The sequence below is a fragment of the Coloeus monedula genome (assembly GCF_965178545.1).
Source record: "Coloeus monedula genome assembly, chromosome: 8".
Taxonomy (NCBI): domain Eukaryota; kingdom Metazoa; phylum Chordata; class Aves; order Passeriformes; family Corvidae; genus Coloeus; species Coloeus monedula.
Window position 1 is genome coordinate 4,919,495 of NC_138788.1, and position 16,700 is coordinate 4,936,194.

Sequence of the window (16,700 nt, forward strand, 5' to 3'; positions counted from 1 at the left end):
AGTGGTAAGAAGTGATGAAATCTGAGATGGTTAGAGAGTAGTCTGACTTTGTCTGGAAATGTAAATAATTTAGCAGGTGTGTTATAGGTTTTCCCTGGTGTTAAATGGGCCAGATCCTTCCCAGGTGTTGGAGATGTTGCTCCATTCCAGAGCATGCTCTGGCCTACAAAGTACAGGAGGTCCTCTGTTTGCAGTACAACAGCATGGACTTTGCCTAAGATAGAACATTTTAGCATCCTGAATATCTTATTTCATGTGTCAGCTAGAGGATTAAAGAAAAACGCAGTAGTTGTTTTTGTGGTTTCTATGAAGTCTGATTTGCACTCGCTGTATTGGCTCTGTAGCAAAAAGGCTAACAAATTTTATTGCCAGAGTGATGTTTGTACCAATTAGTGAAGCTGTATAGGAAATACTGAAATTAAGAACAAATAATAAAAAAACTCTATTACATGTTCTCAGCAATGGTTCATATCTTGGAAATCCTCAGGTGCCCTGTCCATGTGTATCGTGGTAAAAAATACAAATCCTGACTACTTTTTTTAACATCATTTTTTAGAAGGCAATAGCATTTTCTGAAATTGCTAGGATAGTATATTTTATGTCATTGTAGAGTACCATACAATAGAAAAAAACAACAGAGAAAACAAATTTGGTGCCAAGTTCCTGGATGAGAGCCTTATGAATCCCTTTGCTGTCCAGTTCAGGAGTCTGAGAGTGAGTCATTGCCTCCAGACTGAAGCTGGCATACAATCAGAATGCATGGCAAAACAGTTGCTGTGCTGAAAATTCCAAGAATAATCACTAGAATTATAAGTAATTTCATGCTTCATGTCATCTAATTGTTCAAAACATTTTAAACTCTGAATTTTTTGGACATGCTTATGCTCTACTATATAGCTTTAAGGATGCCCATCCCCCTGCCACCCCTCCAGCAGCCACTGTGTCCTGTCAGTCATCCTGAAATACACTGGAGAGCTTGTCAGGCAGTCCCTTGCAGATGCCTCAGAAGCCCAACAGTGAGCCAAAGCAGTTGCACTGAAGTTCCTAACACAAGAAAATTACATAGACAATTGCTTTAGTGCTGAATATGGACCATATATTTTCTAGGATAGGTGAGTGATACACTGTTGGCTTTCTAACAATCTAGCAGGAAATGGATTCTTAAGTAAAGGTTTTCTAATTTATGCAGAATGTCTTTGGCTCTGCTTTCTGACACTTATTAGTTTATGTCTGTATACAGTGTACTTACAGATAGTTTAGAAGCTGCAGGTGCTGTGTTCACATTGCATTGCAGATGGATATAGACCTCAGCTGTTTTTCTAGTATCTTTTTCTTCTTACACCAAAAGACTCAGTAGTTCGGACATCTGATGAAAAGACAAAATTTTCATTATCTTGAGGTTGGCAACACTTGGTAGGAATGTGCAGGTGGTTGCTTTTCTGGCTGTTCTGGGACACAACTGTATCTGGTAACACATGCTTAACATCCTAAGTGTTGTAAGAGCTGCTGGTGTACAGTGCTGAGAATGCCTCCTGTAAAGGTTAATCTAACTGAGTGTGAGGTTATACAGCCTTTTACCAAAATGTCTTGCAGTCAAAGCCCCTGCTGTAATTAGGGAGATGTTATATTGAAGTAGACAAATGCATAAAAAAATAAAAAAGAAAATGAAGGTGGACTGTTGATTTTAATTTTCTTCCTGAGGCAAACATCAGATTTTGTCATCTTAATGAATATTATCTGGAAGGACAGAGGTTCGCTTACTAACTAAGTGGAAATGCCAGAGAAAATCCCAGGATGATTTTTACTATGTGTGTATTTTTCTTTCTATCACCTCTTATCCTTGCCTTAATTAAAAAAAAAATAATTAAAGAATCCAATTTAAGTTTTGATTAACCAGTATGGTATCTAGCAGTAAGGAGAACCTGGTAAGCTACAAATATGTAGTCAGAGTATCAAACTAATTTAAGATCTTGTCGTTTTCACTGCATTGGCTTGCAAAACTGTTTTCATCTTTTGCCTGCTTTAAGGAAGTTTTGGGAAGCATTAGAATTTTACTTAAAAAATATTGCTGGAATCAGCAAGTGAGCCTTTAAGTGAGTTATTTATACCTTAGAATATAATTGAAATTTTCAGAGACAATATTTTTTGCAATTGACTTTCAGTTGATGTTTCGTTATGGGCCTGACTCAAGGCTAAAAGCTATTATTGGCTTGACTGGCTTTTGAACTCAGGGCTCGAGCAAAGAATAAAAACGCTGATGTTAGACAATATGCTAAGGGTAAGAAACAAACAAGCAAAAACACAGAACAACCCAGAAAGAGAAAGTCATGACACATGGATTCACATTTTTTCTGACCTGCAGAAACAGCGGTTGGATTTGTAACAACTTGTAACAATTTGAGAGTGCTCTGTGGTGGGATTCTGGTCACAGTGATCCTCTAGTAACAGGAATTGACTTTAATTAAAGCTACATGTTTATCTGCCAAAATTTGGAAAAGGCCTGATTACTGCAGATAACGTGCAGCATACAAAATTGTGCTGTGAGAATTGAGAGCAAGCAGCGAAGGTTTTATTTCTCCATTTTGAGTAAAGCAGTTGCTGACACCCTTCTATCTAGGAATTGAGAGGAAGCCACTGCAAGGTTAAAGCATGAGGGTATCTGCAAAAGAATAACCTGAGTCATTTAGCAATTTCTTTAGATCTCAGTAGAAGCACAAAGGGCTGTCTCCATCTGGTTTACCTGTCCCCTTGCAACTGATGTATGTTTGACTGGAAAAAAATTCACAGCACAATTGATACCATCTGTTTGCAACTGTTGTGATGGATTTCAAGAAGTGCCTGTATTTTGGGAGACTTGTGAAAACGTCAAAGATAAGGGTTGGTAACCAGCAACATCATAAAGATTTATTTTTTCTAAAGTGAATAAAAAGCAGATTCATTGAAATACTGGCCAAAGATTTAGAAAACCAGTGAAGTGCAGATGGTAAAAAAGGGTCTGTCTTTTCCAGAGTGCGAAATGATGTGCTTTGATGCAATCCCAGTGAAGCTGGAGGCCAATATCTTGTTGAATTAAAGGCTTTTTGAATCAGGGGTAGACACAACAAAAGCATTGCAGGAGCTTCTCTGCTGTGTGTTCACAGACTGCACCAACAGGCACAGCCAGGAGCCAGTGTTTGCAGCACTGCAGGGCAGCCAGAGGTGCAGGCACTGTGGTGTTGGGAGCAGGTAAATGGCAATGTGCTTTGGGACTGAAGCTCACTGAGGGCAGCAAGTATGAGAATGACAGACCTTAGTGGCTTTCAGAGCAAATTATTAGTATTGGGCAGAAAGAACCACTGACGCTTCCAATTTTGGGAGTCTCAAATTTTATTTCCTTGGTGCTTGTTAAAAACATCTAAATGTTAAATGTGTAAAACATGGGCAGATAATTTGCTTTGACATTTCTGGAGTTCTCTTTCCATTATTAATTTCTGTGGAAGGAAAGGTTTTATTCTGGTCAGTCTGATGTCAAGTTTCTCTTTTCTTTATCTTTTGGCTTGGAATTAAAACTAAAAAAATCAGTTCTTTACATTTGCTATCACCTGGCTGGATGCAGCTGAATTTGTGGGAACTTAGGTCTGCCACTAGTATAGTTTGTAATAAAAGAAAAACTTGGTGCTTGTGTAACATTTAATAAGAATGGCAAAACCCTAAATTACTTTATACCATAATTCTTTCATTATTGCTCATATTATCTTGGCTTGTAAGTGAAATGTGGATAACTCTCCAGATCCATTTCTACACAACTTGCTATAGAAACCTTAGACCTCCTGTGTTGTATTAAATCAATGCTAGGTTCACTGGAAGGTGACAGTATATCTCTTCAGCCTGCACAATTGCAGTACCTTATTACTTTATTATGCGGCAGCAATGATTGTAGTAAGTCTTGCTTAAAAAGGACAGATATCCTTTATTTGTGTATTTGAAGTCTTTATTGGCTAAAAAGGTTTTGCCAAGCTGTGTTTTATGGGAAGCTAAGTTACTGCAAAATTTAAAATGTCTTTTATTTTGGGACAGTAATCGGTTGCATTCCAACTAAAGCAGTTATAATTCTTTGTTGACACGCACACATTTCCGGCTAATGGTCTGAGCCATGGCCCAGTGAATTCAGTGAAAACTATTAATTCACATCAGTAGATTTTTCATCAAGTTCCTAATGAATGATATATTCACTTTAAAGACCTTGCTTAGCTTTACTTCCATCTTATTGAATTCAGTAATAGGCTTTCTCAACTTACTCTGTCTCGACACTTAGAAAATATTTGTTATTGCAGGGTATAAAATAACAAAATGCTTCACTTTTCCCTGCTATTAATTTCCAGAAATTTTAAGGGCTGCTATATGTTTTTTGTGCTTAAGGTGTTTATTATAACCCCTGTAATTTGGTACATGGAGTAAGATGCAGATATTGTGCACATAGCATTAATGTTTTTGTTTTGTGATAAATTCAGTAATGGAATTTAATATTTTTGCTTTAAAGCTCCTTTTTAGACTACTAGAGAACTTATATTCAGTGGTATTCTAATGCAATTATTCTTGTAGTTTAAACATGTGGTCAGTGTAGAAATCTGTGAGTGAAGATAAGGAGTTATATGTACTTTAAGTCTATGGTTTTACAGTTTATGTAAGTATCAGAATTTTTTTTTCACAATTTAGAAATAGGGAATTGGAAAAATTAATTTCTTGAAATCATAAGCCTGTTATGAAACAAGTCTGTACCCACATAGACGGTCTCTGGGCTCTGACAGAACAAGTGAGACTTGTAGTCATGGTTAATATTGGCTTATTGCACTTTTCTTGTTTTGTACCCAGGTGAAATGTCAACAAAAGCGCCAAACATTAAACTGAAAATTGATCCTCGGAATCTACAGATCCAGACATTTACAGTGGAGAAATTACTGGAACCACTGATAATTCAGGTATTTTAGAGTTGCAGAAAGTAAACTGGATAACCATAGACAGAAGGGAATAACTCTGAAGAACTTCAACTAAGAACTCTGTTCTGAAAGTCACACCCACAGCACTTCTGCATTTGTACTTTACTGTGGCTCAGGAGCTCTCCAGAGGCATCTGCCTTCTTCCAGATTTTGTCATTCACTTGGTCACTTCCAACTTTGCCACCCAGTCTGTCATAATAAATGTTGCATGTTCTAGCCAGTCTCTTCCACAGTGTTATCTAGGAGATGCTTAAATGTAGAATACACTGCAAATGGATTTTCAATGCATGAAATAAGTAATTATTGAAAAGTTGTATTTTCCCCATTTGAAGCTTTGCCTCTCCCTAACTCACCTAATTTATTTTCTTTTATTAATTGTTCATTATCATATTTGAATTTTTTTTTTTTTTTTTTTTTTTTTTTTTTTTGGTTTTTTTTTTGTTGCTGCTGTTCTTTTCCTCCCTTACTCATTTTTCCTTTCTGGAAGGTTATTTTCTTCAGAAACCTTTTCTTTTTTATCATGATTTCATTTCCAGTTACTATTAACTGAGTTGCCTCTCTCTCATTTTGTCTGCCTTTGTTTATTTGTTTTTTGCCTGGATGATTGATGTTGTAAAACCCCTGGGTTAACAGGTCAGTGGTTTGTGGAAGTTGTCAAGCTGGAGCATAATATGTGGATCAGTTATAAAATTAGTTTCAAAGCAGTAAGAATAGATGTCTTGATAGACTGCATTAAAAAACCTCTTGTAGACCAGTAGGTCAGACTGCTCAGGCAGCTGCAACACTGGGGGTGTTTTTAGAAGAGGTAAAGAAAAGTAAATTTTGGCTTGAGTTTTGCAGGATCAAAGAAACGTGACAAAACAAAGTGCAGTTCCAGAATAAAACAAAGAAACCATCTAAGTCTTTTTTTTTTTTTTGTTTCCTCTCAGCTCTTCTAAACCATTGAAAAGCTTGAGGCTGTTCAATTGGAAATGCTTTGGTTTTAAGCAAATATAATTTTGACTGCCTTTTCCCCCTCTTAAGCTTAATGTTTTGCTTGTTTCAGACCTGTGGAAGGAAAACTTATGTTTTGAGTGGATCCTTCGACAGAAAATGTTGAAAATGTAAAAACAGGGATTAAAGCTGATACTCAGTGGAGGGTGATTGAGAGGCTGGAAAGGTAATAAATGAAAACAAATCTGTGATTAGAAAGAGAATCAGACCAGTCACAGATAAAAATGTTGTTCTTGCCAGGTTCATTTTAGCAACTGATGCTTGGAACAGAGTATAACTTTATTTTGAGATTTCTGTTGTAATTTATTTATTTATTTAATGGTCTTGTAATGCTGTAGCAGGAAAGAAACAATGGAAGTGTTTGAGGTTCTCTGAAGTCTGTCCTAGCCAGTTATGCTGAGTGTTAGGTTCACAGCATCAATATTGGAAAAAAATCAAGGCAAAACCAGCCTAGGAAGTAACTAGGAAGTAGTTGTGGAAATAGCTGCAGATTACTTGCTGGATTGACTGTTTTCCCTGCAATGTGCTGTTGACAGTGGTGATTACTATGAAACTCTGGAAACAGTATGGCAACTGTTTTGTGTAAAACCCTCTGTGAATTGGCAACTTCTCTATCCTTGGAATAAAACAATGCCCCTGAATTACCCTGGGGGTTTCCCTCTGTCTGTGGCCTTTATTCTATTCCAGGTACTTTGAGGATGTTAGTTTTGAAAGGAAAGCTTCTCGATCTGGTTCTGAATCAGTGCATCTGGCATATTAAGAAAGGTAGTTGTGAGTTAGCATGGTTCAGCTGACAAAATGTTGGAAACATCCCTGCATTTTGGAGTCCCTTGGATCACTGATGAAAAACAGTTATGATGAAAGGCTTGTGTCCCTACCTGTCATCCACACCACAGACATTTGCTCACAGGGAAAACACATGCTGTTGGTTTTAGTTCTATCTATGGTGAGTTTACCTTCTGCACACTGAGTGGGACTAGTTGGTATTTATTTGTGTGGGCAGTACTTTGGATTTGAAACAGTGGGCAGGGGTTCTGCTGTTGTCATTACGTCACTGAATTCACATCTTGTTTTTCTTAAATGTCTAGGCATTACACATCTAATTACACTGAATTACATTTTAAACAAAAAAGAATGTTTTATGATTGATGCTTAAAAATATATTTTATGTTAAGATATTAAGATTTGTATATTAAGATAAAGGTGAACTAAATATTTTGATGCTCAAGGTACGAAGACATTGCTTCCTGAACTACTGCACTATTAGAAGATTGCCTCTAAGTGCTGCCTTTAACTGAATATAGCCTTGGAAGAACTGCTTCACAGTTTCCTGGAAACTTAGTATTTGGGATAACCATGACCTCGTAAGAAACCCCACTCCTTCAGCCTTATAAGTAATGGCAATAACAGGCAACAACAGGGTGACTCAGCTTTGTATATATGTATGTGTATGCGTGTATATATATATATATATATGTGTGTGTATGTATATATATATACATGTGTATGTATATATATGTATATATACACACGTATGTATGTATATATGGGGGCATGTGGCCTAGAAAATGGCTTAGAAACCCCTTGTGCCTTTAGCACAACTGTGTTGCTCCTACCAGAGATAGGCTGGGGGACCTGCTGTGCGTGGCAACAGGGTGTTCATAACCAGGCAATGCAGCCAGGCATGAGCAGGATTAATGGGGATATGTTTTTCTTTTTCCTTATAATGATATCACTTTGACTGTCTATTCTGCCACTACAGTACAAGCTCTATTGGCAATGGCACACTGTATTAGTTCCTCTGTGGTTCAATTCTTTCTGTGTAGGATTGGATAAAGTTTTTACATCTGTGTTAGAGAATTCAGAGTAGTTTTTCTGTTTTCCACAGTCTCCATGGCAAAGAGCTATCTAACAAATTTTGAATTGTATTTGAGATCAGCTGCTGCCTCCAATATTTCCTGATAGTGATGCTAAAGATGCAGGGTCTTAGAGTCAGGAGTGTTCAACTGTAGGAATGATTATTTTTTTTATGCTTTTTCATTTATTTTATTTCCTTTCCTCCTCAACATATGAATGAACAGTACATAGAATGATATTTTAAATTAAAAAAACCTCTACAGTAAAAATATGAGAAGTAGAATATATTATTTTCTAGTGAAATAGTGAGTAAATACTTAAGACTTAAAAAATACCTTTTATTTGATAATTTTTTAGGCTGCTTCTAATTTTTGATGGTGTTTTTTGCCTTTCTTATTGGAAGTATCAGCCTGTAATCTCAAACTCATTCTTAAAGATATGATCATTGAAACGGCCTTAAATGTTCTAAAACTGACATTAGAGAGTGTAAAAATAAAATATAAAGATTTTTATTCCCAATGCATTCTCTACCAGCTGGATGATTTATGTGCAATAAATAAGTCCATTTTCTTCCTTTGAGCAGTAGTCAGAAAAATACCCAAGCCTTCTTTAACAACCTTAGCTAGAGTTATTTATGTTGCCATCTCCCTTGTGACATGCGAAAGCAGTTGATGTCAAGTGGATGGTCCTTTTTCCCCCCAAATTTCACAGGAATGGTATAGGGGTCAGGGCTTTTATGTTTCCCAGATGTGTTTATAGAAATGTTACCCAGAGGATATTTGTCAGTTATGTTTAGAAGTAGTGGTTCATGAAAAGCACTCAAGTGCATGAATTCATGGACAAGATCTGAAGGTGAGCTGAGGTCCATGTAGCACTGTACTACCCATGCTCTGGCAGAGAGAACAGGATAGGAGGATTAAAAAGCATTAGTGAACTCAATGAAAATAGCGTGTGCTTTGAAATATTTGTATAACAATTAACAAAAATGTTTCAGGAGTCTTTCCTCAGTGCAACAGCTTAAGCAATGCCTTAGAGAATAGTCTTTCAGAAACATTCTGTTGGAGTGTGGAGGCTGTACTCAGATCATGAGGAATGTGGAGTGGGATGGTTTATAAAAATAAGTTCTTTATGGATGCTGAAGTGGATTGTTAAACATACGATTTGGACAAAGCTGCAGTAAATCTAAATTCTGGGCAAATTGATGTACAGTTTTAATGTTGAGAGCACCCTGAAGAATTTGGCCGTGCTCTGGCCATGGTAAGAAGTGGCCAGATACTCCCTTGTAAGAAGAGAAGGCATTTTGAAAGGTGTTTGTAGTCATTTTGGGTATTTGTTCTGGGATACCTTGGAAGACTTAAGCAGGAAGTATAGGAAGATTCAGCACTTGGGGAGAAAAGGAACCTGGGAGGAGGGGTGTTGGTTGGCAGCAGCTGAACATGAGCCAGCATGTGCCCAGGTGGCCAAGAAGGCTGGTGAAATGCTGGCTTGTGTCAGAAATGCTGTGGCCAGCAGGACCAGGGCGGTGATTGTGCAATGGTGAGGCCACACATTGAGTCCTGTGTTCAGTTTTGGGCCCCTCATGACAAGAGGGACATGCAGGTGTTGGAATGTGTCCAGAGAAGGGCAGAGGAGCTGGGGAAAGGGCTGGAGCACAAGTCTTATGAGGAACAGCGGAGGGAGCTGGATGATTTTCTCCTCTCAGCCTGCAGAAGAGGAGGCTCAGGGGCACCTTCTTGCTCGCTCCAGCTTCCTGAAAGGAGGTTGTGGCTAGGTGGGGGTCGGCCTCTTCTCCCAAGTAACAAGTGCTAGGTAAGTTGCACTGAGGAAAGTTTAGATTGGATATTAAGAAAAATCCTTTCCCTGAAAGGAGTGTTAAGCATTGGAACAGGCTGCCAAGGGACATGCTGGAGTCACCCTCCCTGAAGGATTCAAAAAACAAGTGGGTGTGGTGTTTTTAGGAACATGATTTAGTGGTGCACTTGGTAATGTTAGCTTGACAGCTGGACTTGATTTTGGAGGTCTTTTCCTACCTTAATCGTTCCATGATTCCTGCCTTGCTAAAACCTCCTCAGATATCTCTGGTATTTTTTAAAATTTTATTAAGAGCAGACTTTAAAATAAACTGTGGCAGGAGTTGGCATCAGGGTTAATGGAACAGTGAGATTTCTGTTGGCTTTGCTTTGATCCTACAGAAGGAAGAACATGAAGATGACACATACTGAGTAAAATTGTCATATTGAATTCAATAGTTTTGCCCATTCTTGGTATTTATGCTGAGCTTGCCTGTCTTTCTCTAAAGCAGAGGAAATCTCTTTGCTTATTCTTAATTGTATTTTTTTATTTTGAGAACAATATAAATTCACCTGTAGAACTTAAACCATTATTGTCTCTTTTGTTTCTTTTAAATGTAGGTTACAACATTAGTGAACTGTCCACAGAATCCTTCTAGTAAGAAAAAAGGCCGTTCCAAAAGAGCTCGTGTCTTGCTTGCTTCTGTGGAAGAAGCCACTTGGAATCTATTGGACAAGGGAGAAAAAATTGCCAAGGAAGCAGTTGTGTTTAAAGAGGAACTCCATGCAGCTCTTGCTGATGTCCGGAAAGAGAGTAAGTACATGGCAAACAATTCAGGCACCACAAGGCATTGTTTTAACCATGCCTGGTGTCAAAGTGAAGCTGGAATATATGTGGGAAATGTGTTCTGATATGCAAATGTCTGAACTTGGAGCTGTCTAATTGTATATTCTGGGTTACCACCTATAAGGAGGTAAAGTGTGCAAGCTGGGCCCCATAGGAAAAAATACATATGTCAGTGGAAGTTTTGTTGTTTGGAATGTGTTGCTTTTTCTTTCAATGAGGACAGGATGCCTCTCGATCATTTTAGTGGCTGTTAAGCATGACTAAAAGTTAATGTGTATTTTAACTTTCTTCTTGAAAAGAACTGTTTACCTGAATCCCAGACCAAGACCTTTGAGTTAAAAATTTAAAACCTGCAATCTTCCCTCTTTTGTACAGTGGTAAGGATTTCATTTGGGAAGGTATAATAGTCCAGTGTGGAGGTATGTTTTGAGAGTAGGAGGAAGATGGATCCTTTAACCTGCCGTAAGATTCATCCCCTCCTGATAGAGCAGCTCCTCTCTGGTGAATTGTGTCATACTCTGTTTCCTCCTGACTCCTCTCCATTTTGAACCTGATTCCCAAAACTTGGCTAGTTTTTGTGATCTGCAGAGGATGTTGTATAGTCATTTTCTTGCTGGCTCTTTGTTGTTTTCTTGAGTTTTACTTTCCCCATGAAAACTGGGAATATTTGGGTGAACATGAAGGCCAGGCTGAAATAGTAGTAAGTTGGATGACCGACTTACAGAAATCACAAGTTAAAGTTCATGTATGTTTTAATTATATCACCCTACCCTTACAGAAATCACAGGTTAAAATTCATGTATGTTTTAATTATATCACCCTACCCTTACTAAAGATGGAAATGATTCAGGTTTTTCTTTATTTTATTTTATTTGGTCTTCTTGCACATGCAGCTGGGGTGGTTTTGAGTCTCTGCTGTTGTTCACGGCAGTGATTACTTACTCTTGGCTTCCTCTGAATCCAGAGATGGCTGTGGTTTAGAGTTTGATCTATGCATGTGGTGTCTGAGATAGCTTAAGGTCCTTTGTGATTAAAGTGTTATGACCAGCAACTATCACTGTTATCTGTCACACTGAGCAGCTGAGGCTGTTGCAAAATCATTCATTTTGGAGTACTCTTAAAATGTTAGCTCATCCATTACAGGCTGATAACACAAGGTAAGAATAAAATATTTAGTTTTATATTGATTTTTATACATAGAGAAATTGAAAATGTGAAATATTTTTGTATTACTTATTGATTCTTGGCCCAGACCAGAGATAACTACAAAAATAAATAATACATAAAGTAGATTATGTATACCCCATGCATTTTAAAAGAAAGTTAAGTCCATGTTATCACCTATCATTATGCAATGATGAAGTGAGTGGTTGCAGCCCATCTCCCTTCAAGGATTTGCCAAACTGCACAGGTTAGTTTTAAGAAATTGTTGAAACAGTTGTAAAAGAGATAGCAGTTTCTTAATTTTGCAGATAACTTTTAACCTTTGAAGCTGTGTGCATTTTTGATTTGTGGCGTGCCACATCACATGTAACTTTATTGCCTATTATTCACGCCACATTCTGCTGCTGTTAAATGTCTCAAGTTATTTACTTCAAGCTCTTTGAAAGGATATGGTCATCAGCCATGGTTGCATGCAGTCACCTGCCCTGCATGTCATAGCATATAGTATTTAATTTCCTGTGGGCATAATTTCCTGTGGTGACTGGCAGGTACTTTTATTAATACAGTCTTAGATTAATAAGAAGGTTTTGCACATGGCTACCGCTTGTATTTACTGGATAATGGAATTTAGAAGGAATGCTTTAGATAATTTCACTCACATCAACCAAACTCAGGTTTGCATGCTGAGATCTAGAAAGAATAAATACTGTCTCACCTCCTCTTGCATTTTGCCTTGTGTCACTTGCTGAGCTTGTTCAGTTGGAGATGCAACATGAGGATTAAACACTTATTCCTTTCAAATGTCAGTTGCCAGTGTGAAAATGCTGTTTCATTACTTTTGGAGCTCATTAATACCGAGCTCCTTTTGAAGGAGTGATAGACTTTTATCAATCTGCTTCTGATAATTCTATTCAAAATAATGTTTTGGAGAATATAGGAGCAAATGAATGGGATAAAAATGAACAGCAATGATAATATTTTGTATTTCATTCATCTGATGTGTGCTTCACGGTGTTCAGAAATCATGACATGGGTATGGCTTCCCTGAGTACAGCTTGCTCTTGACACTGTCACTAAATGAGATTTTGGAGTCTCATATTCAGTTGAATTCTGTTGGTGACCTCTGAAAGAAGGTGTTGCTTAATGGATGACAGAAATGTTACTTGGATAAATACAGTGTCTGCTTCCTTTGGCATCCACGAACTTTCACCAAAGATTTATCGTTTTGGAGCCAGTCATTTTAATACAGAGGTTCTCCATGTTTTTCTTCATTTCCTCTCAAGAAAGTACATTTCAACTCCTATCCACATCTTGATACATCTTCTTCTGAAACTCTGCTAAACGGGTCAGCAGGAAGGTGTGTGGATGGTGGACTTCATGTATCATCCAGAAATCCACTGGCCTAGTAGCTGAAGAACTGCCATGATTTCCTGTTGATCTGATTTGGTAAAGCTTTGTTAAAGGATACTCATGTCCAGAATTTTATTCTAAAATAGTATAATAGACCCCAAAGTAAGTGTACTGAAAAACTCTCACTTGAGATTTCATATGTATGCAGCATATCAAAAGATTGCCTTCTGATTGAATGTACTGTGCAATAACTGACCCCTATGCAAAGGGTGTAAGAAGCATTGTTCAACCCTGAATGATTCTGACACTAAACATCAGCCTCTAATTCATGTCCTGATTTTGAGTTTTAATCAATTTTAAGACCAAACAATGATGTTGTTTATGTGGTGAAATGTTGCTGTAGAAATCTGAAGTCTCACGTTATCCTTAGGATAATGAGTTTTTGCATTTAAGTCAAGGTGTGATGGCTTACAGTTCTCAAACAGTTGCATGGACATAGCTGAAATGTTTGGTATTTACTGCCATTGCTGACTGACTATATATAGTCAGAAACACAACAGTTGTTGTCTGCCTTGTTTCTATCTATTGCAATGTCAGTGTTTCTTGTGTTTAGCTGTTATCATGTTCAAGTGTGTTTGCAGATAAGCCTGTCGTCACATAGAGCAGTGAATTGAAAGCAAGTTGCTTGCTTGAGTTATATTTTGAGTCTTAAGTTACTCTTTAAAAGGAAATTCTGACAAATACTTTGACGTTTTGAATGGCCATATTTAATGTCTTTTGAGATTAAACAGAGGAGGCAAGAGTTTGATGGCATGGCAAACAATATTGGTAAGAAATGGAGGGCTTACTTAAAAGGGCATGTACTAAAGGAAGGGTACAGGGATCTTTTGTATTATACTGTGTTCTTACTTGTCCTTTTCCTCATCTTAAAAGTAAACTTCACTTTCTTATCCTGCATTAAGAGGTACATGTGTGTGTTCTGCTTCTAAGGGACTTCCATTCTGGGAGGCAGAACTTGAATGGCTTAAAATAGTCTGTGCTGTACACTCCTTTCATCAGACCAAGAACAGATCCCCTGCAGAACAACTATTGACATCAGCATCACTGGATCAGTATCCCTGAGTGGGAAAGGGGGAATGAAGAGGTGGGCGTAAGGCATGATGGGGATATGTGGTGGCTCTGGTTACACGTTAGGAAGAACTGGATGAGATGTGGAAGTGGAACTTCCTGGTATGCAGCGGTGAAATAGTTGCAATGCAATAGAATACAGTGGTATCTGAGTGGGGTAAGAGACTGTGTGGCAGGAGAGAAATGTCCTGTAACAGCTTCAGAAAGCTATTGTGAGAATCTGACTTATCAGGGTGTTGAATATTAGGAACATACAGGAGGTATCGATCTGCTGTGCCCTGACATTGATATTGTCACTTCAGCTGGCTGGCTGGAGCAGAATCCTATTATTTGCTGTAGCAGATGGAGATGGTATTTGTAGGAACAGAACAGGTCATTGTACTGCTGACTAGTATTGTTTAATCTTGTGTTTTTAGAAAGGGTAGGTTGTTTTGTGCTGTGATGTGACCTTGACTCCCAGCTTTCGCTGGTACTTACTCAGCGTAATGTGTTAGTTCATGCCTGCAGAATATGATGCTGCGCGTACTAGTGTAAGTAAGAGTTAATAAGTATTCTATTATTGGTGATACTCCATGTAGAATACTGTGTTCAGCTCTGAGGCCCTCAACATAAGAAGGACATGGACCTGTTGGAGCCAGTCCAGAGAAGGCCACAAACGTGAACACCTCTCCTGTTAAGACACATTGAGAGAGCTGGGCTTGTTCAGCCTGAAGAGAAGGCTCTGGGGAGACATTACTGGGGCCTTTCAGAACCCAAGGGGGACCTACAAGAGATCTGGAGAGGGTCTTTCTACAAGTGGGAAAAGCTTTAAACAAACAGAGGGTGATGTAGATTAGATATTAGGAAGAAATTCTTCCCTGTGAGGGTGCTGAGGCACTGGCACAGGTTGCCCAGAGGAGCTGTGGCCGCCCCATCCCTGGAAGTGTCCAGGGCCAGTCTGGATGAGGCTTGGAGCAACCTGGAATGGTGGTAAGTGTCCCTGCACATGGCAGGGGGATTGGAACTAGATGATCTTTAAGGTCCCTTCCAACCCAAATGATTCTAGGATTCTGTATTATAAACCACTGTGGGTTTTTTCTTTGTTTTTGTTTCTGTTCTCTCAAGTTTGAGACTGAAATGTTTGAAATGCTCTCTTTTTACTTATTTTGGTATGCCTGTACCCCCCTTAGTAAATGAGCTCCTATTGACAACTGTGTTTCTCTGGAACTCTAAATCCATCAGCCTCTAATAGTGTAGTTCAGGAGTGGGTGACAGGACTTTCTTGGCAACAATACCTCCTTGTGGGAGGACACAAGAATGGCATAAAATTCACTGCATTCCATGTGCATTTCACACTGCTGCAGTTAAAAATAAAAAAAATGAGAGGAGAAAGCCAGTTGTAAATACAAATAGAAGAGAGAAATATGTGATGCTTGGATGGGGTTTAGAAAGGAGAGAGAAAATCTATTCAAAGAAATAAAAGAAGAAAGCATAATTTTGTTGATCTTTCCCAAACCAGTGAAGAGCATTTGGCTATTGTTAGTGTGATGCTGAGCACTGTCTCTGGGGGGCGCTCACTGCCTGCAGTTGGTGGCATTGTTGCAGTCTGTACAGACACAGCCTGGCACAAGCTGTCAGCTAATCGCCAACAGGCTCACAGTTGACTTGTTTTTAAGGGAATTTTCATCTAAGTTTTTGAATATTTTTGGTGCTGGATAAAGTGCGTGAATCCTCTAACTTTTTAAAAAATTACCTGTGGCTGAAGAGTGTTTTTATGTCTTTCTGTGCATGAGCAGAGATTTTTGTAGGCGCATGTATCAGTCATTTGACACAGCAGTAGCTGTCAGTGGCTGATCAGCTGATGGTAGAATACCATTTACGTGGGAGTCATCTATCTGGGTGTGTTGAACAGAGTCTTGGAAATATCTGCCTGACAGTAATGTGTAGTTATGATATATCCTGGCTTTGGTTTTTGGAATTGCTTTTTGTTTGATTGTCTAAAATAATTGAAATACTATGAATACTGCTGTCTGTCTGAATCCCTATTTGTGCCACTAAAAGGGCATTTTTTGTGTTTCATTGTTTGTGACAAATGTAATTATGGAAGAATAGCCTCTTGACGGGAATTACAATAAAACCAGATGAAATTGCATCAGACTATCATGCTGTCTACTGCAGTTTAAGAAAGTTTTAACATCATGTTGTTGGAGCTGTCATTTTCTGCTGTTTGTACTTGTAGCTCCTATCTGTCTAGCCTGCATCTCATGGCTCTATTTTAGGGTTATGATTTTATCAGTGTTCATCTGGCCACCCCAGCTTATGTCGCACTCATTTCTAAGGGCTCAGTCATAGTAAGACTTTTCTGAGGTGTGTTTGCTCACAGAATCAGAGGATGTTGGAGGGTGGAGGGGACCTCTGGAGGTGGTCTAGTCTAATGCCCCAGCTCAGGCAGGGCCAGCAGTCTGCCCAGGACCATGTCCAGTCGGGTTTTTAATACCTCCCAGGATGGAGACTCCACAGCCTTCCTGGTCAGCCTGTGCCACTGCTGAGTCACTCTCGCAGTGAAAAAACATTTTCTGGTGCTTACGTGGAATTTCCCATGTGTTGGTTTGTGCC

At 38.6% G+C, this 16,700-nt stretch overlaps 1 protein-coding gene across 1 annotated transcript in view; it reads left to right on the forward strand.

Moving 5' to 3' along the window:
- Window positions 1-1,007: 1,007 nt before the first annotated feature.
- CTNNA3 (catenin alpha 3) overlaps window positions 1,008-16,700 on the forward strand; it is a gene marked incomplete at its 3' end in the record, with an annotated part of 425,372 nt that continues 409,679 nt past the window's right edge. The window contains exons 1-3 of the mRNA XM_082286514.1: window positions 1,008-1,112; window positions 4,852-4,958; window positions 10,238-10,430. Coding sequence (XP_082142640.1) covers window positions 1,088-1,112; window positions 4,852-4,958; window positions 10,238-10,430 — 325 coding nt within the window. The 5' untranslated portion in view covers window positions 1,008-1,087. The remainder of the gene's footprint in view (window positions 1,113-4,851; window positions 4,959-10,237; window positions 10,431-16,700) is intronic.